Raw genomic sequence first — 21,124 nt, forward strand, 5'->3', positions numbered from 1 at the left:
TAAAAGTGATTGAAGGCTAGTAAGCTTTTTCAAGTTAAGAAAAACTGTGCAGAGTTTTTAAGGAACTTCAGAGTAAATATGAAATAGGAAAAAAGCTGTTGTGGATTATAAGATATAAACTGAGAAGTAGGATGTTAGAGAAGAAAAAATCAAGTTAATAAAACCGTTTGAAAGATTTGAGAGATAGAAAAGCTGTTATAAGTAGATGAGGGTTATAGCATGAGAGGGTGCTTTACAGGGAACAGATGCTGAGGCTGGAGGCAGGAGACAAACAGGGAAAGAATTCTGGAATGTTGAAAAAGAGGGTTGAGCTGGAAAACTGAGAAGCAGTGAGAGTCTCTCTGGGGGTTTGCTGACTGTAAGCATCTAGGAGGCTTTGCTGCTAAGCTACCTGGTAGATTACCTTTACCTGTCCATTGCTGTTAAGACCTTTGACTCCTGAGAAGATCCTTGAACTGAAGCTAGCCTGACTCAACACCCAGTCAAGTGCAGCTATTAGTTTTTTTTTTAGTTTATTTTTATTTTTTTCCATTTGAATTAAGTTTATTTAGTCAATTTAGAAAATTATTCCTTGGTTACAATAATCACATTATTTCCCTCCTTCCCCTCCACCCACTCTTCCCACAGCCAACACACAATTTCATTGGGTATTACGTGTCCTTGATCAGAATTCATTTCCATGTTGTTGTTTACTCTAGGATGTTCATTTAGAGTCTACATCCCCAACAATATGCCTTCAATCCATGAAGTGCAGCTATTAGTGAGTGAGTTCTGAGTCCATCAGGACTTGGGATCTTTCCCTGGACCCTGTCAAGCTTACCATCGACCAGTGCCTTAATATCAACTAAGGGGGGTTTTGGTGCAGAATTAGCTAGAGCAGGGACTGGGAATTTTAGGTAATTGAGGTGAGGAGTAGGGTAGACCAACTCTCTTTTACTTATAACAAAGCCAAAGAAATTATACTCTTAGTTGTATATTTTGCTTAAGGCTTATTTTACTTACCTAAATTTCTGGAACTCATTTTTGTAAAAAAGTTCCTGAAAAACTTATAAATCTGTGATTAATTTTGGACCATTTGGGTGAGCTTCTATTCTCACCTCAAGGCAGCTTTATATATTATGGAGAAGAAGAGAACAAAAGAGTCATTTTGCCCTCTTGAGACACAAGGTTAAATTGCTTAACTGATGATACTCATCCAAGAAACTCTACTTGTGCCTTGGAAAAATTACTGCCAAAAAGCAATGATTCTTACATTTATTAAACTAGATTGTATAGGAAAATTTAATTTAGAATGTTGATTTTAGTTTTTTGAAAACCAAAAGTTAGAATTAACATTATTTTATTGGCAATTTGTTCCTTAATAAATATAATTATTTACCTACCTACCTCTGAAGTGTATGTGGATATAAATATTAACATGAAGAATTGTGTATCTATATCTGTATGAAAGAAATGTAGATACTTATTTCAGTTACTGAGCTACAATATGAGTTCATAGAGTAGATATTAATGAGAAGTCTGAAAACTGAAGGACAAGAACATTCCAGAGCAAGAAAATAAACATTGGAGAAGTGAGCTCTTTTCTTTGAGTAAATAGCTCAATTCTCATCCCTCTTTCCAAAATTGAATACTATATCAAGAATTGGGAAGAAACTAATCTTTGTAGTAAAAAAGATAGTTAACAGATTTAGTAGCAAATTTTTAATTCTTATAAAATCATTGGCAAGGTCAGAATCATTTATTTCTTTATAGATAGTACTTATTCGATTATTCTCTTTTTAGCATACTTTATTTATAATGACAGTATTTTCATCAAAAGTTGACTTTTATTTGAATCTCTACATTGTAAAATATATTCACATACATATATAAAATATGTATGTTCTGGCTGTTTCATATTAAGGATCAAGAGTGCAATAGGCAAATTATATGTCACATGATGATAACCTTGTTTTATTAGAGCTTCCATTTTGAAGAATGATCTCTATGTACTGTACACATCTCATATTTAAAATCAGAGACAAACTTTCATTTAAATATTTATAGAAAAGTGTATGTGATTTTATTCAGCAATAAGTATAAGAAGTGCTCTATTAATCTTCAAGAATTTTGAGTAGAACTTTTGCTCTGTTAATTTGTCACTTAGCAGCAGTGTTTAGGAACTTAATGCACTTTAGAGATAATAAAAATTATTTGACTGTGTAAAAGTGGAATCAGTAAACTTGTTTCTACTATTAAAATTCAGATGTTTTATATTACATGAAAGTGAATGAAAATTATACTTTTGGAATTTAAAAATGTATTTAAAATGTTTCTTTTACTCATTTCTGTCATATTACTGATTTTCTTGTAGAGAACAAATGGCTAAAGAAATGTCAGAACTTTTGGCTAGGTTGGTGCAGTAGAACTAGAATGATGATTCCCTCAATTAAATCAACTTGTCAAGTAATTTTTTTTTGATTTATGAGGCCAGAGTCTATCATGTGACTAATCTACTCTTATTTTCAAATTGGGCATTCTTATAAATTATACCATCAATACTGTTGGAATTATTTTATGCAGACTGCTTTAAAATACTTAAATATTGCTTCATCCAATTAATTTACTTTCCCAATCAAAGGTAGTAGTAGCTTTCTCACTTGGCAGAATCTGGCCTATTGTATTTATCAAAATATATAAGCTAATAACATTTTAATTATAATTTTAAAAATTATAAAATGAACTGCATATGTATATAGACCAGATGATGAAATTAGTAATTTGAATAATTTCTATCAAAAGTCAAACTTGTATTTTACTGTGTGTGACATTTACATGATTTTATTTATAAAATTTAAACCATCAGTAAAGGGTACTTGAAATCTCAGTAACTTGCCTTCTTTAGTAATTTTTTAACCAATGTTAAAGCTTTTAATAGTTTGTAAATAAAGCCTTGTCTTTTATAATGATTTTGTAAAGCATGTTCCCTGTTAAAGATTTACATTGTAATATTAAATTCACAATTAATATAATACTTTATGGCTTACAGACCATATCTTCATAGTAACTTAATGTTGGATTTTATTGTTGCCAATTTGGGAAACTGAGGCTGAAAGAGTTTAGGTCACTTTATCATGGGCTCCATATAAGCTATGTAGCTTATATCTTATTTCAGATTATTGAACCCAGTCTTTGATTCCCTTATACATGCTTCTTGCCAAACTTCTGGAATCTTAAATTCAAAAAGTTGTTTTAGTTTTTACTTGCTACGATTTGCTCAAACATATTGATATATTTACAAGGAATTTTACTTATGTCTATTGGCAGTGGCTAATAATTCCTGAATCCAATCTTTTTAGAAAATAAGTTTTTACATATTGTGATGAAAATTTTTTGATTTCTTTAATAATTATGGTAATTATTATAATAACGACTAACATTTATATAGCACCTACTATTTGCACGGCACTAATTAATATTAACTTTTTTTGCTGGTATAGAAAACATTTCTTATTCTAACAAATAAAAATATGATTACAGAGGTCCTGCAGTTCAGGCCACCAAAGCAGCTGCTGGATCAAAGAAATATGATCTTAGTAAATGGAAATATGCAGAACTTCGTGATACAATCAATACCTCCTGTGGTAAGTTTGTATAAAGAAGGACTATATATAAAGGCTCCATAGCTTGAACATAATTATATTTTGGTTAAAATAATCTTTTTTTGTGTGTGAAAGTAGTGAAAATTATTCTATTAATTTTCCCCTGGTTCCAAGAAATTAAAAAGAAAAAGAAAAATATAATATGCCCCTTCTTCCTCTTGCTCATGCCAATAAGAAAGATATTTAAAGAAATGTGACCACCCTGACATCAGATATTGAAGGGAAAAATCAGATTAGTACTCCAAGTCTCTGCTTCTTTTCCTCCCAATGACCACTCAGTGCATGCCTTCTTTTTTTCTTCACGCCAGTCAGCCAACAAAAATTTATTAAATTCTTACTATATGCCATATACTATGATAAGCACTAGGAAGCTATGGGGATGCAAAGAAAAGCAAAAATCAGTATGTGCAACTATGTACAGCAAGAAATATACAGTATAAATTGACCATTGCCTTAGTGGGAAGGCACTAAGATTATGGAGGACTGAGAACAGTTACATGAAATAGTATATTCTTGGTTCTCCTGCTTCTCAATTTTTTCTTCCTTAAACCTATTTGTTTCATTCCACTATATATAAAACTGGTTATTCCCTAAGTTTCTCTCCTTGATCTTATCCTTTTCCTATATACTTACTTTCTTAGCTGTCTCATAGATTCATATGGATTTAAATTCTCACCTCAGTTAGGACAACTTTTAAATTTCTATATCAAAACCTATTTCTAGAGCTTTCTCATATTTGCCCAGAATCAGTAGAAAGCTCATCCTGGTTCACCTGTGGCAGGTCAAATTCATCATGTCCAAAACTCAGTGTACTATCTTCTTCCCCAAATAGCCAATTTTTTAATGCTTTATCCATTTTTACCATTTTTTCTCAATCCAGCCCTCTCATTCCTATTTCTTAATGCTGCATTCTCTATTCATTGCCTACTGAATATAAATGAACCCACTTAAGATTCTTCATATTTTGGCTTTCAATCTACCTTTCTAGCCTTTATTCATATTATTTTCCTTTTGCTCTCCATCCTGCATTTTCTTCTGCCATCTTCTTTCTTATTTATTTTTATTCCCATCATTTCTTATATCTGCAATGGATTCTCCTTTTTGCCTTTCTACCATCTAATTGTCATCTGTTGAATCTGTTGAAGTGTCTGTCTGTCTCTCTTTCTTTCTCCTCCGCCTCTTCCTTCTCTCATTCCTCCCCATTCCTCCCCATTCCAGGTCTGGCATTCTATCTACTGTACTACCCAGCTGCCCCTTCTCCCTTTCTTCTCAGCTCAATTTAAGTGCTACCCTATCTAGGAAACCTTTCCTAACCACCTTCTACTACCCCAGCTTAAAGACATCTCTTCCTCCTTAAATTTTGTGTTCTTTTCAACTGGTTTCCTTTGTGTGATAGTTATTTCTGTATATATATTTCACATGCTATTAGATCAAAAGTGCTATGAGAGGGGTCTATGTCGTGTTTAGCTTTATGTCCCTGGAGCCCACTGTTACATACATGCTTAATAATAGCAAACATTTATAGAGCAATTAGTTTGTGTCAAGCCACGTGCTAAGAGCTTTAGAATTATGAACTACTCTTTTGGCTCTTCCATCCCCACTGAGAGGCATGTGCTATTATTATTTTCTTTTATTAGATGAGGAAATTGAGGCTGAGGTTAAGTGTTAAGAGGTTAAGCCTAGAATCTCCCAGCCAGTTTGTGCCTGAGGCTCAATTTAAACTCAAATCCTTCTGAACCCCTGGCTGAGCAGGCTATCTACCTCCATCTAGCTACCTAAATATTTGTGAAGTTTAATTGAATCATTCCATTTCTTCTTTGATTAAATACTAGTATTTTAAGTAGTGATTTTTATGTCTGAGAGACAAAGCACCTCATTTTTGTCTAGTTTTATCAAAGATCCTGAGTATAGAGGCATGGAATTCTGTTAGCTGTTCCCTTACCTGAGGCATGAGAATCCATTACATGTTTCAGAAAACATGGTCATCCAATGTCCACTTGAAGACTTCTAGTTTTTGCCTTCTAAGACAGAGCTCATTACTTTTTTTTCACAGTTCTAATTAATAGAAATTTTTTTTCATTGAATAGAAATCTGCTTTGGTGTAGTTATTATCCACTGGTCCTATTTATGTCTTATAGAGTGGAGGAAAATAAATATGATCCCTTTTCCATATAAAAACCCTTTGAATATTTGAAGAGAGATATCTTGTTCCACTGTACTTTTCCTTGAAACTAAGCACCATTCTTACCCTTCTCTGTTTTAGTCTCTGAATTGTTTTTCCTAAAATGAGCCCTAGAACTAAGTACCAGAACTCTTTTATTGCTATCTAACTGAATGATTTAAGTAAACTACAAAATAACTCATTTCCTGCATTTTAAAATCCATAAATAAGGACTTTTCATTTTTACATGTATTTAAGTGCTCATTAAATGCTTACTTGATTAAGCTGAATAATAAGCAAATAAAATAAATAAGGAAAATCTTATTATCTCTATTATTTACCATGTCATGTTGTAGTGAACTTATAGTTTTACAAAATCCTGAGGATTTTTCATCTGAACCACAATCTAGCCAGATTCCTCCCCACCTCAGTCCTCTACTTGTATGTTTATTTTTTGAACCCAAATGCAAGACTTTCCATTTATCCCCATTAAATTCCTTCTTCTTTTGCCCAACCCTTCAACTTCTTAAGATGCTTTTGGATTTCATATCTTTTATCCACCATACTGGTTGTTATGATTTTCTGTTATTTTCAAATTGATAAGTGTATCATCTATGTAATCACTCAAATTTTTTTTTTTACTTAAAATGTTGAGCAGAATATAGCCAAAGAATCATGTGCAATAGTGTATGTTTAACACTTCGCAAGCCTTAGAGTATTGTGCATAATTTTTTCTATTAGTTGTCATTAAGCTGTGATTGTAAACTTGAGTTACATTAGGCCAAATCCACTTAGTATCAGAGCTGGTAATGAAAAAACTCAATTTATCCTTGAATTTGTAGCTATTTTGAATTTCTCTCAGATAATTTTTTAAGCATTTTTGTTTTGGCTGGATTTTTTATTTCATTAATGCAAGGAATACTCTTGTAATGAAACTTCTTCTACCAATATGATTTGGTAGCTGTTCTTCAATGTAAACTTTTAGAGTCGCTTGGGTCCTGACTTGTGGGACTTGTCTAAGTTTCATATGACTAGTATAGATCAGAAGTAGGACAATATCTCAGGTCTTCCTGACTTTCTTTTCATTACAACATTGTGCCTTTCTGCCTTAGAATTATTTTGTGGGGAAATGGAACATTTTTTTCTTTTTCTCATTGCCTTATTTTTTATACTTGATAGATATTGAATTATTGGCAGCTTGTCGAGAAGAGTTTCACAGAAGACTAAAAGTCTACCATGCTTGGAAATCCAAGAACAAGAAGCGCAACACAGAAACAGAACAACGTGCACCAAAATCAGTTACTGACTATGGTAAGAACTAGGTGTAACTTTGAAGAGTCTGCCTCAATGAATTTCAAAATAAGAGCTTATTATAGTTATTTTACCAAGCTATACATAAGGTGATTAATACGCAGTATTTTGGTGAAAGATTTGATATAAATTTTCCCCAAATTGTAAACTTTAAATCACTGAACACATAATTTTTAATTGAGGTGACTTTATGTTACATAAATATAATTACTGTTCTACTTGTTCTCAAGGCCATATTATTAAGGATTAAGAAATTTATTTTGAAAATGCTAAAATTTGTTTAGTTTTACTAATAGTGTTCTAAGAATGGTTGATTAAGAATCATTTATATTTGTGCTTAGTATAATAATAATAACTAATTTTTATACATAGCTCTCTAAACTTTGTAATGCATTTTACATATAATGTCTCTTGATCCTTAGAATAGTCCTAGGATGCAGAGTACCTGAGATTGTATCATCTCTATTTTACTGACAAGGAAACTGAGTTTCAGTGATATTGTGAATACATTTTAGATTATGAGCTCCTTGAAGACAGGGACTGTTTTTATCTTTGTGTCCCCCAGCATTTGGGATAATGCCTAATACATAATAGTGCATAATTCATAAATGCATATTGTTGTTTCTTCAACATAATGTCTTCTTTACTCCAAATCCATTGCCTAATTTAAGGATATGTTTGTACTGACCCATAAAATTCCAAAACTGCTTTTTTTGTTCTCATTTAACTTATTGATTATTCACTATGCAGCAATAAAGTTGTCTTTCCCCCAAAACTAAAGGTGAATCAAACAAAGTAGGATATGATGGAGACCACTTGTGGCCTACACTAAAATGCTTAGTTTAGGGATTAAAAATAATAAAATTTTGCTACATATACCATTTTAAAACAAGAACACAAATGATAAATATAATCCTGAATCAGACCAGTGACCTCTCCAGGTTTATAGTTAATTTCTAAATATAATAGCAAGACACAGTCACTGCCCTTTGTAATATTGTGCCCAAAACAGACCTTCAGAATTTGTGTTGCCTTACCAATATTTAGAAATTCCTTTTCTTTGGATTTGTCATAATCATTTTAGAGCATCCTGTTTTACTTAAGAGTAGTAAATTCAACTACTCAGTAAGCATTTCTAAGGCATGTCTATATTGGACATTGTGCTGGGTATGTTGGGGAGACAAATAGCCAAGGGAAAAGTTTGCTGTCATCATGGAGTTTACATCATACTAGAGTGATATTCACAGATGAAATACATAGTCATTAGAAAGGGCACTAGCATGTGGGGCATCAGAAGAGACTTTGTGAATATGGTGCCACCTTGAGGGAATTTGTTAGGAATTCTAAGAAATTGTTAGGGGGCAGAGGGAAGAGCTTTTCAAGTGTGGAAGGGAAGCCTGTACAAAGGTATAGCTATATGGATAAGTGTGTATACAGGGGACAAGTTGATTGAAGCAGAAAGCATATGAAGGGCAAATATATAATCAGTCTAGAAATATAGGCTGGATCTAGCTTGCTGAGGGGTTTAATTGCTGAAAAGTGAGAAAAGTTTCTAACTGCTCATAGTAGCCAATCATAGTAGCCAACTACTGAAGCTTCTTGAACAGAAGGGTGAAGCCTTTTTTTAGGAGTATGCCTGTACAAAGAAGAAGAAACAAAGGAATGATATCTTGAGGGAATGATAGGTCAAATTAAAGGTTATCTTTTTTTAAAGAATGAGAAGATTCTTTTTGTGGGCATTTCAGTTCCTGGTATGCACTCGTAGCCAGTTATTCCTTTTTCATCATAAAACCATCTTTTAAACATAACATTTAATTCTAGTATTCTAGGATTTTGTTTTCACCCTATCTGTACTCTTCTTGAGTTTATAGATTTCAACAACTGCCTTTTCTGACAAAAGTCTGTCTTTTAAGTCTTCTCTCACCATGTTCTTGAGTATGTTACTTTGTCAGGAACTTTTCTATTAGGTTTTCTTGAGGTATAATGATCAAAATGGCAGTTTTAGAAAACTGTTTTGTTGCTATTCTGTATGCAGGAATACACATTGTCACATTCCTCTCAGAAGATAGAAAAGTAAGTGAGCACAGGAGAAAGAGGAATTTAAATGTTTTCCCAAACCAAGGCTCATTTCTTGGGTTACATTAACAGATAGCTTTATATCATCTAACAGTGTCAATTCAACAACAACAACCAAAGAAATGCTTTCCTGGGTCTGGTCTGGTTTGTCTACATCATATAGCTATTAGTGTCTCAGAAAACTTAATGAATCTATTTTAGAAAGCATTGTACCTAAATAGTTCTTTTCTGATCTTGAGTAGAAGAATTTTCTGAAAAAATCTTTATTTCAAGGATTGAATCCTATATTTTAAAAAAGAAATTGAGAGGATAATTTTCAAATAATTAACAAAAGTTTAACTGTATATTAGTGACTTCATCATGGCGAAGTGTCATGGTAAATTATTATAGTTGTAAATTAGACCAAATTAAGATAATTACCAAAAACTTTGTAATTTAGTAAAAGATTTTTATCTGTGATTTCTTAAATATCACCAGTTTCATTAAATTTATAAATAGAAGTTCTTCAAGTTATTTCTTTTGGGAAGATGGAGGAGGGGCTGGATATTGATTCATGATTTTTAATTGCTCAAAACTATTAACCTAATACCTGTTATTTAGTTGCTCTTTGGAATGAGAAATAGCATAAACATGACCAGGGATACTGGAAGAAATGAGCAAATTGAGTCTGTTATCTGGAAGTTGTATTTCTTTCATCCCTAATGACTACAAATGTTTTAATAGTTTTAGCTGTCATTTTATTTTTTATATGAAAATTTGGGGACTAAATCAAAGATCAATTATAGCATATTTTATATGTTCTCATTTTGTACCCCACAACTGTCACCACTAAGGACAGATATTAATTTTTCCTTTCAATTCTTTGCATACCTGAAGCAAATAGGAATTCCTGAAATCTAATTAATCAAAATATCTTATTTTTAAAAAATCATAAAGCACTACATGCACATAGTTTAAAAAAATTCTTACTTTCTGTTTTAGATTTGATACTAAATGCCAATTCCAAGAAAGAAGAGCAGTTAGGTTTGGGCAATTGAGGCTAAGTGACTTGTCCAAGGTCACACAGCTAGGAAGTGTCTTAGGCTAAATTTGAACCCTCCTGTCTCTAGGTCTGGCTCCAGGGAGCCACCTAGCTGCTCCACATATAGCTTTAATCAGCACAAGCACCCACATGTTAGAATGAAATTCTATTTGTCACCTAAAAGGAAGGATGAGTTTAATGAATTATGGAATGTTTTAAAAAAATTATAATAGCATGTTTATATTTTTCTTCAATATGAAATATTTATTCACAGATTTTGCACCATTTTTGAACAATTCACGTAAGTGGGAAGATCCTAACTAATTTATAAGCTAACTGGAAGATGGGTTGAACTTTCTAACTTCAATTAATCAGTGTTTTGCTACACTTTTCTATTAAATTTTAGTGCCATATTTATTCATTTTGTTCCAATTTATATATATAGTTGAATATCTTTTGAATTGAGAAAGCTTACTTGCAGTTATATTAAAACTAAACTGCTTATGCTTATGTTATGCCTTCCTTATTGAACCATACATATATGCGGAGGTAAATTTAATTAAATCTATTAATCTACCATTTAATATTTTAATAAAACCACCTTTTAAAAATAACAAGCATTTTATACAATGAAGGGATATTATTCTTTCTGTTGTAGCAAAACACTGTAATCCTAATATAACAGCTATTTATTTAGAATCCGAACTAACTTTAGGTGATGGTTTTTAAACAGTATCTGTTTCTCGGTGATGATATTAGAGCATTAAAAGATTGATTCCAGTAAACTGCTATGCATTTTGATTAGACACAGTTTCTGGATGTTAATATGTGTGCTCAGGCTTAGAAAGTAAACCTACCAATTCTTGTTTTAAAAAAAAACAGATGAATTAGTCAGGAAGAGTTTTTCATTTACATGATATGTTCTTTTAGATAACAAAATCATTGATTCAACTTACTATTGAGTAAATTTTAAAATCAGGGAAATAATATTGATTTGTTTGGATAAGATGCCATTAGGTTGCTGATATGTTGTGTATGTATTTTAAAAAAAAAGGAAGCCTGATAATTGAAAGTTTTAGATATAAAACTTCCAAAAAAATGAGTGTATTAAAAAGTTATTTAAAAGGTTATTTAATTTTTAACACCAGCATTGCTAGATTTGCAAGCGGAGATTGCTTTCTAGGTTCCCAGAAAATTTTTAGTACTCCTATTAATCATTTAGTTAGCCAGGTAGTATTTAGTAAGTGCCTGATATGTACAAGGTATTACTCTTAGGGCTTGGGGATACAAAGGAGGTGGGTAAGTCTCTATTTTCAAGTTCACATAGGAGACAAAATATAAACAACTCTGTACAAACAAAATATTGCTAGGATATAGGCAACAGCTAGGGGGTAGCCATGGTAGCCTCCTTTCAGGAAGGAGTAGGACCTGAGTGACCCCACCTACACTGTCCATGCAATACCAAGCCTCTCCCTACCTCACCCCTTCTATGACAGAAAGTGAATGGAGGACATTCAGAGGTGGGGGTCAAGCTCTCTAGACCCTTCCCTCTTCCCCTGCTTATAGCCTCCAGGGTTCCTGAGTACAGAGTACAGAGGCTCTACAGAGAGTAGGTGCTGAGGGATGAGACCAGAAGTCAGGAGAAAAGTTATAAATGTATAAGTAGATTTAAGAATCATCAATATAGATCATTGAATCTGTAGGAGCAGATGTGGCCAATAAGTGAAATAATATAGAAGAAAAAGAGAGCCTAGAACAGTTGATGGGACATCCAAGATCAGTGGGTATGACCTGGATTGGGATCCAGCAAAGGAGACTGAGGAGCAATCAGATAGTTATGAGGAAAACCAGGGGAAAGTAGTGTTATGAAAACCTAGAGAGAAGATACTATGAAGAAAAGCATGGTTATCAAGAATGTCAGAGGCTACAGAGATCAGGAAGGATGAAGATTAGAAAAGGGCCATTGGATTTGTCAAGTAAGAAATCTTTAGTAAATTTGGAGAGAGCAGTTTCAGTTAAATGATGAAGTTGGAAGACAAACTCCAAAGAATAAAGAAGAGAATGGTCAGAAAAGGAAGGGAGGACAGCTATTGTTAATGGCTTTCTCAAAGAGTTTAGTCTCAATAGGGAGGGAAGATAAAGGGTGATAATAGCAGAGATCAACAGATTGAGAGTTTTTTAAGGATGGAGGAAACTGAGTATTTTTGAATAAGTACTATGATAGTACCTACTATTCTGTTTCTTCTTAGATCACCTGCCAATTTATTTTTATTTCTGAAGGCCGTCAATTGATCAGGTCATATTAAATGAATAGACTCAGAACTGTAAAAGAACTTAGAGGTGTGCTGATGCCGCCCCTTCATTTTACAGATGGGAAAACTAAGACCCAGTGTGGTGAAATGACTTGTTGATTGTCATATAAGAAGTAAGGAGCAGAGCCAAAATTGAAATCAGAAAGTCTTCTGACACCATGTTGATTGTTCATTCTACTACACCACACTGTCTGTAGTGCTTTGGAAATCTGAACAGTGTATTATGTAAAGTCATTCTTCATTCTCTGAAAACTTGACGCTGGATTCCTATAGATTACTTGAAAAAGCTAAAGAGTTGTTTGATAGGTGATTTTAAAATCCTGAAATTTGAGCACAAAATTGAAATAGTATTTTGTAGGTATAAAAACACACAAAAATAATGAGCATTTCTCTTTTAAATTTTGGATTCTTTTCAAAAGGTGCTGGGACTTTTTCAGCTCATTAACAAAACTGGAGCTATATTTTGGACTATTCTGGGCTTTGCTTAAGCAAACAGTTTGTTTTTTAACAAACTTGTTTTTAACATTTGTTGCTTTTTGCTTATATTTGTTTTTTAAGGAAATGTTTCATTGATTAATTCTTTCTTTTTTTGGTAAGAAATTAAATAAGAACATTATTATGCATTCTGCAACTTTTAGGAAAATTATTTGGCTATTTATAATATCTGTTCTTAGAATTTTTAAAAACTGTTGTACATATCTTTTCATTGTGAGAACCTTGATTTTAATGGGTTAATTTTGATCTGTATTTCAAGTTGTAAATATAAAGTATATTAAGTAGGTTAAAAGGAAGCTCATTGCTAAGGATTTAAAGTTGTACCTTAGGGAAATATCCCAGACTTCCTGGTTTTAAAAAAAAAATCCAACTGTTCAGTATGAAACTGAACAATGGAAGGACTGATATGAACTCAATTTCATGGACTAGCAGAAAAGCAAGTATTCTTCCTTTCTCCATTGGCATATCATGGCGTAAGAGATAATTTAATATTTCCAACTTATTTCTTTCATTGGATTTTAAAATATTGCAAAAATTATTTGAAAGTTCTGTCAATATATTATGCTGTTATTTGCTTAAGAGCTATGACTGATTTGCCAGAATCAGTTTGACATTTTAAAATACATATTCACTTGCTCAAGGAACAGTTTTTGATATGCTTATCAATTGAAATGGATATATCTGACAGTGTTTATGTTCATTAGATTTGTCACATTGATTTTCATTAAAAAAGAAAACCATGGTAATACCTCTGTCACATTATTTGCTTTCTATAGCTATCATTTTGAATTGGTTGGAGGAAAAATAGGATATAAATTTAATCAAGTGATGATTGTCAAGTATAGTATATATTACTACATAGCTTTTCATGTTGATGATGCTTATATGAACCTTTTATAGTTTCTTGCATAGGTCGGAGGAGATTTTTTTTTACAATTTTTTGAAAAGTGAAAATACAAAAAAAACCCACACTTCAATTCTTATGTTAGTTATTTACAGCAACCTTTTATTTATGGTGAACCTTGATTCCAATTAAACTGAATAATTGATTTTTTTAAAAGGGCTTTTGTCATGTAAAGTTGCTCTGTCTCTTTTCCCCAGTCTTTATTGTTACTTTCTTCATTTTATATAATAGCTCAGCAGAATCCAACAGCTCAGCTTCCTGCCAGACAGCAGGAGATTGAAATGAATCGGCAGCAACGCTATTTCCGTATTCCATTCATTCGCCCTGCAGACCAATACAAAGATCCACAGAATAAGAAGAAAGGTTGGTGGTATGCACATTTTGATGGCCCTTGGATTGCCCGACAAATGGAACTTCATCCTGACAAACCACCTATCCTACTTGTAGCTGGTACGTATGTTGTATGTGAAAAAAACAAAACAGCAACAACAACAAAAAAAACAAGAGCTTGCAACATATCTTAAATATATTTACACAGCAAAAATTTAGAGATTGTTTCATTGGAAATAAAATATTATGGTTAAGTAAAAGTTTTGGTATCTGCTACTATATATAGCTTTTCATTTTACTATTACCTATGTGAACCGTCTAAAGTTTCTTATATGGATCAGAGGAAAAATTTCCCCCCTACATTTACTTGGAAAGAGAAAGTAATTGAAAGTCAATTGACTGAAAGAATTCCACTCCTATATAAGACAAATGAAGGTCCCCATCAATAGGCATCTTTGAATAGAATCCTAATGACCAGCTATCAGTGATTATTAAAAAGATATTAGAAGATCCCAATCTAAAATCATTTGATGTGTGGCATGTATATTAGGATCTTTCAGATTTATCCATTTAGAGGAATGAATATGTGTTTAGAAATAGGATATTTCATGAATTACAAATGTTTTATCTAGGCACCAGTTTGTTCAACCACAATGGCAACATTCTTTGAAAAGCTTCTTAAGAATATAATACTTTTTCTGATTACTTTAATCACACAGGATGAAACACTAAAGCTGGAGTTCTTAATTTTGAATCTGTACACACCCAAGAGGGACCATGGATAGATTTCAGGGGGTCTGTGAACTTACTTGAGGGAAAGGCATTTATCTTTATTTTAATAAAAATCAGTTCCCTTTGTAATCCTAGGTATTTATGTGTTTGTGAAATTATTCCAATGAAGGGCTTCACAGACTGACAAAGAGGTTCATGATATAAAAAAAACTGCTCTGAAGGATACCATAAATAGAAAGAAGGCAGTCTCTGAACTCCATGAGGAATTATGAATACTTAAAAAATATAATTTATATAAAAGTACAAGAAGATAACTTATTAAAACAGTTTGGGAAATACTTGTCAAAGATATGGACTGTTGTAACAAAAATTCTAAACCAGAATCTCAGCTACTTCCTGCCCCTCTCCTGAAATAAAAACAGTTTTCTTAGTTTGAAAACACAGGTAGAAAGCTTCAAGCTTATAATTTTAAATTATAACCAAATATATTTCCCCTTTAACAGTAACTCTTTTTTTCTGTGCCTAACATACTAGCTTCTTCATGCCTTCTTTTTAGGCCAATATTATTTCTTGCTATATCATCCAAAGTGTCTTGGTTTTTTGTCTGGAATGTTTTAGCTAAATACTTCAGATAAGAAAGTCAGTTGCAGATTTTGTGGTCTTTTTGACTTTTACCTCTGTGGTTTCTGGGTTCTGGGAGTCAGGGATTCAGCATAGAATTCTGGAAAAAGCACTGGCAGGGGTTCTAGTCTCAACTTAGCCACTAGTTGTATTTGTGATCGCAAAAAGAATATTTCTGTTCTCAGGTTTCCAGTTTAGTCATGTAGAAAGGGTTAAGGTTGTACTGAAAGATCCATTTCTCTAAATTTCTGTGTTTCTAAGCTCCTTCCATATGCTTGTTATTATATACCAAATGTATCGAGAAGCAGCACTTTATAACAGTAGATAGCTAATCTGGTGTTTTGATAGGATCTCTTTGTTATTTTGAAGAAACCAGGTTTGTTCATTCAGTTCTTGTGAAAATTGTATTTTTCATGATGTGCTAAGAAGATAATTATTAATCAATACTGTCTATGGATATTAAGACTTGTTCAATTTTTATGGTTGGACCTGAATATCATTTAATTGGTGGTCACCAGGGATTTAATTTCTAAATCCCAAAATGAATTACTAAGATAGAATGGAATTTATGGTAGTTTATTTTACAATAGAGGTTAGATATTAAGGGGAGAGAGAGAGAGAGAGAGAGAGAGAGAGAGAGAGAGAGAGAGAGAGAGAGAGAGAGAGAGAGAGAGAGAGAGAGAGAGAGAGGGAGAGAGAGAGAGAGAGAGACCGAGACCCCCACACGAGGGTCACAGACCTCCCACTAAATTCTTGAAATGGGTATTCACACCTTTTTGTTAGTTAGTTTGTACCTTTTTGTAGTTAGTTCACAACTTCTTGTGGTTAAAATTGGTAGATCTACTTTAAATACTGAGTTAACACTTTTGGGGATAAAAATCTAAAAATATATCAGGGATTACAATTTAATCTTCCCAATAAAGGAAGAGCTAAGTATCTTCATTGTTACAATCAGGGGAGAGCTAAATCCAATCTTCACAGACTGGATATAAAAACTCCAATTGTTTAATGTTAATTCACTTTGAAATGTCTTTTGATTGTCCTATGTTTCCAAAATTTTTAGGTAAGGATGACATGGAGATGTGTGAGCTAAATCTTGAAGAAACTGGTCTAACTCGAAAGCGTGGCGCTGAGATTTTGCCCAGACAATTTGAAGAGATTTGGGAACGCTGTGGTGGCATCCAGTATCTTCAGAATGCAATTGAAAGCAGACAAGCTCGGCCTACATATGCAACAGCCATGCTGCAGAACCTATTAAAATAAATACCGCAGACTAAGTTTAGAGCTGGGAACTCTGGCAGAGACACGAAGGAAGAATTCCTTTGTTCCCCAGAGGATATAAACATTCCATAATGATTCTATAGAGGTTTAATATAAAGTGAACAGATTTTATTAATCATGGGAGTTTGTTAATTTTTACTTTTTGAGGGTTAATTTCAGTAGAGAACTCAATAATTTTAAGCTGGAAAAGTTTTTGTCTAATATTTTTTCCATCTTTGTCTCTCATTAGTTTAGTGCCCCCTTCCTTTAAAAGCCTATCAGAATTCTAACACTTGGCATATGTTGACCAATTCTGCCATTCTTCATCCTTTGGCAACATGCTATATTAGTAATCATAGTTGCCCTTTTTAAAGAAGAAACTTAAAAATATTCAAAATCCATGGCTTTTTAAAATAATGTAAAACAAAAGTATAATATACCTTGTAACTGGAATTGTAAGGCTTTAGCTTTAGTTTCTCATGCAGAGGAATTAGGCATTTTTGAATATGATCAAGAGCTTGATGTCTTAGCTGGAGGTATTCTTAGTATCTGAATTCACTAAATTTTCCAGGAACTCATGAAAATTCCCCCTAAAATTAGAAACTTTATTTCCCCTTTCTTTTATTGAGCCTTAGCTTCAGCGAAGCAATTCTTTATGAATTTTCAGAAGTTTTAAAGTGTATTTGATGTATTGTATAATAAAGGAGACAGTAAAATTGATATTCTGCACATTTATTTTTTTGGAAGCTGAAATGTGTTTCTAGAAGAACATTAGTTTTATTTTACTTAGACAAAAATATGCACTTAATTGAATGCAAATGATGAATAGAAAAAAATACAGATAATTCAGTTAGAGGAAAGAAAAACAGAAGGGAAAAGTACACTGTGGCATAACTGGAATGTTTTAGGCTAAATTCATATATCTTTTCTGTTTTGTCTCTGCTTTGATTCAACTGATAAAATTACTTTTGTGTCCAGATCTTATTTAAGTCACTTAATGTTATTTTTGACTACTATTTTTCAAATAATTCTTTTTTAAGCCCATACTTGGCCTTTGAGACTTTTTTGTAACTGTAGCATTGTTTTATAGGCTGTATAATTTTAAAACTATTTTGCTCCGTAATTGCTGATTTCTTATATCTTAAACGATTTTAAAACATTTTTTCATTGTGTTAATTCTGATAAAATGATCAGCAGTGTAAAACTTGATGTTTATGATACTCATACTAGAAGCTTGAAGGAAAAGTGACATAATCTCAGTTGTGTTGGCATTCTTTTTAAAAGTCAAAAGCCTTAGTAGACTGAAGTGAAGATTAAAAATTAGGAAAAAATGCCTCTCTGAACACTTTGCTTTAATTTAGTGAAATTTTAGCTTTCAAAATGAATTTTAGAAAGAAAACTATAGTTAGGAAAGTATTTCCCAACTGATTACTTAGTGTTTGTGTTGCCAGAGTCACTATTTTCAGAATTACTCTTATCTTGTAATATGTGTGAAAATGTTTTAGTACAAAAATATTTATTTATGATTATACTATGCAAGCAATTGACTTCTTTTACAGTAAAGAAATAAGCTCTATTTAACTGTTAATTGAAAATGTGAGTATAGGTTTTTTTAAAGGCTATATTACTTCCTGGATTCACCTTAATCTTTAGTTATTTGGGCCCAGAAATTGATGGATGGTGTTAGGACATGAAATGGCCTTCCTTATCTTATCCTATCCCACTCAAAGTGGTTTTTGTTGTTTTTAATAGAAATTTTTCATTGAATTTAGGGAAATAAGATTAGCTCCATATTAACTGATCATGAAACTCTTAGAAGAAAATTCAGCACCCTAAGATTGTTTTAAAATGAAAGAACTTTTTTTTATGAAAGTCTCTGATATAGTAATAGGCATCATATAGAAAAGAACATAACCATGTAATCAAAGAATTTACAGGAAACATTGCAATAAGATGTCTTCACCTTTCTTTTCCCATTTCTTAGTTCTAATGTCACCTTACAAAAAACCTAGTAAAGCCTTACTTCTAATTTTATCCTCCAGAGAAGTCCCCAAACTTATCTGCCCAGAATAGCCTCCTGAGTTAATGTTGGTTACCAAGAGAGTTACCCTAATTCAGATTGACTTTCAGTAACCTACATACAGAGTAGGCAAACATGAACAGAAGACTGCTGCTAGTGAGAATATTGCTAGAACTCTAGATTATCCTATTCATTCTGAGGGGATACTCTGAGAAGCAGTGAGTCAGGATTCCAAAGGACATTTGATGCAGCTGTTTCCCTGTATTCACAGATAAACTAGTCTCCTAATGTAGAGAAGGATAATAGGGAATGGAGGAAAATCATTTCATATTTTAACAGGTTTTCTTAGCTGAGACTGTTTAACAATAATTTTGTTCTGAATGATGTGTATTTGAAGGGCTTTTGTCTGCACTGAATCCTTATTGCTTGCTTATCTTGAGGCCTGGCTGCATAGTTCTTAGATATGCATGAAATTGGGTATATGTTAACTATTAAAAAAGATGAGGGCAAAAATATGTTCCAGTTTAATACTTTAGCTTAATGCATTAATGGAACGTTTTCTACTTCTAATTCATTAGAGAAATTAATGTGTGCTCAGGTGCACGAGAGGAAGCTCCCCTTTAGAATATGTTATACTTTAAGAGATTTTTTTCATCTGTATGCCATTCTTTCAAACAATATTGAGAAACTTTGTTTATTTTATTTCAAGGGACCACAAAAAACATTTAGAGTGAAAAAAAGGTGGTGTGCTTTTAGAAGTTTAACTTACAGTTTGGAAAGTTACAGGTAGGAGAACTGTCATAAGGATTTCTTATAGATATGCTGTCTTCAAAGAAACTGGATATTTCTAAAAATTATTACCATGGTTTCTAGTGAAGTCAGACCTAAAAGGTTGTAGGTAGTTCCTTTAGAGTATTTAATTCTAGTTAAATAGAAGCATAGGTGGCCAGTTACTTTCCTGTTTTTCCAACAGGAGGGAGTGTGGTACTGTAGGAAAATCCTGACTGGATCTTAGGACCTTGCTTAAAGTCCTGTCCCTGACACTTAACACCTACATGATGTTGGTGAGTCACTTAACTGTGTTGGCTGTCAGTTTCCTCATCTGTAAACTGAGAGGGGGTTGGATTAGATAGCTGTAGAGGTCCCTCCTGCCTCTATAGACCTATGATCTTATAAACCCCTCCTTGCCTTCCTTTAGGAAGGCAAGCAGTAGTTCTCAGATTTCTTTTGATGGCTTCTTCTATTTTACAATCCTTTTATTTAAGCTTACTACACCCTTGCTTATCTTTAAAAAACAAAAATGTGGGATAATTTCTTTACAATTAAGCAGCAACAATATCACATTTATTTAATTCCCATCTTCTAAGTTAAGGGAATTTGGGATTGAGAATACCCTTTTCCATTACTGTTCTTTGGAGGTGTGCTAATAAAGAGAACAATAGAAAAATATGGGGAAAAAAAGCTAGTGCAAGAAGGGAGGCATAAATGAACAAGAAAATGGCAATAACAACAGTAAGAAAAGGAGATTCTGGTGATTTTCTCACCACTTTGAAAAATATGCTAAGGGGATAGGCTTCTAAGGTATCTTCAGTAGCTTAAGAATAAAGGAAACTTTTTTTTTTTTAGAAGGGCAGTGTAGGACAAGGATCAATGACTGTTTCAAATCATAGCAGGAGAGAACTGGTAGTTGGATTATCTCCTTGTGGAAAAGATGTTTTTTGGAGGATCCAAACAGGTCTTTGTCCAGAGGGTCTTGGCAGTAGTTCTTGACACAGTAAATCCCTGGACGAAAGGATGATATGGAAGCACTCCCATTCTTTTTAGCTAAATAGATACTTACTTGGATAAGGGTTAAGCTTTGAATGCAAGTTAGGCTAAATTAAATTAGTGTTTTCTCTTTTTCGACCATCAGAACACACTCAATGTAGCATCTACATTTTTCAATTGATAAAATTAGGTGTCATATTAAAGAGAATTTATACAGAAAAAAGTAAATAGATTCTCTCCACAAAACTCAAGACTGCATGCAGACTTACTCAGATTAGCTTCAAAATACAAACAACAATTTATGAAATTACCTTTTTTCCCCTGTTGCTAAATTTTCTCCTCCCAAATCAAAGGCATTATAGAATTTTATTGTTGTCTTCAAAGTATGTATCAAAACAGATGCTTCCTAAAAATTATTTTACTGATGTACTGAAAATTGCAAATAATAAATGCATCCCATGTTGACCTTTGCC

General features: G+C 32.7%; 1 protein-coding gene across 4 annotated transcripts in view; it reads left to right on the forward strand.

Moving 5' to 3' along the window:
• Positions 1-21,121, forward strand: part of MYO6 (myosin VI) — a 191,479-nt gene extending 170,358 nt beyond the window's left edge. For 2 of the 4 annotated variants that reach the window (XM_007484224.3, XM_016431160.2), the window contains 6 exons: positions 2,354-2,392; positions 3,520-3,623; positions 6,982-7,113; positions 10,485-10,511; positions 14,153-14,371; positions 16,668-21,121. In XM_007484224.3, the coding sequence (XP_007484286.1) occupies positions 2,354-2,392; positions 3,520-3,623; positions 6,982-7,113; positions 10,485-10,511; positions 14,153-14,371; positions 16,668-16,867 (721 nt within the window). In that variant the 3' untranslated portion in view covers positions 16,868-21,121. The remainder of the gene's footprint in view (positions 1-2,353; positions 2,393-3,519; positions 3,624-6,981; positions 7,114-10,484; positions 10,512-14,152; positions 14,372-16,667) is intronic. The other 2 variants (XM_001365803.5, XM_007484226.3) reach the window with 2 other exon arrangements.
• Positions 21,122-21,124: the final 3 nt, after the last annotated feature.

Source organism: Monodelphis domestica, chromosome 2 (genome assembly GCF_027887165.1).
Source record: "Monodelphis domestica isolate mMonDom1 chromosome 2, mMonDom1.pri, whole genome shotgun sequence".
Taxonomy (NCBI): Eukaryota; Metazoa; Chordata; class Mammalia; order Didelphimorphia; family Didelphidae; genus Monodelphis; species Monodelphis domestica.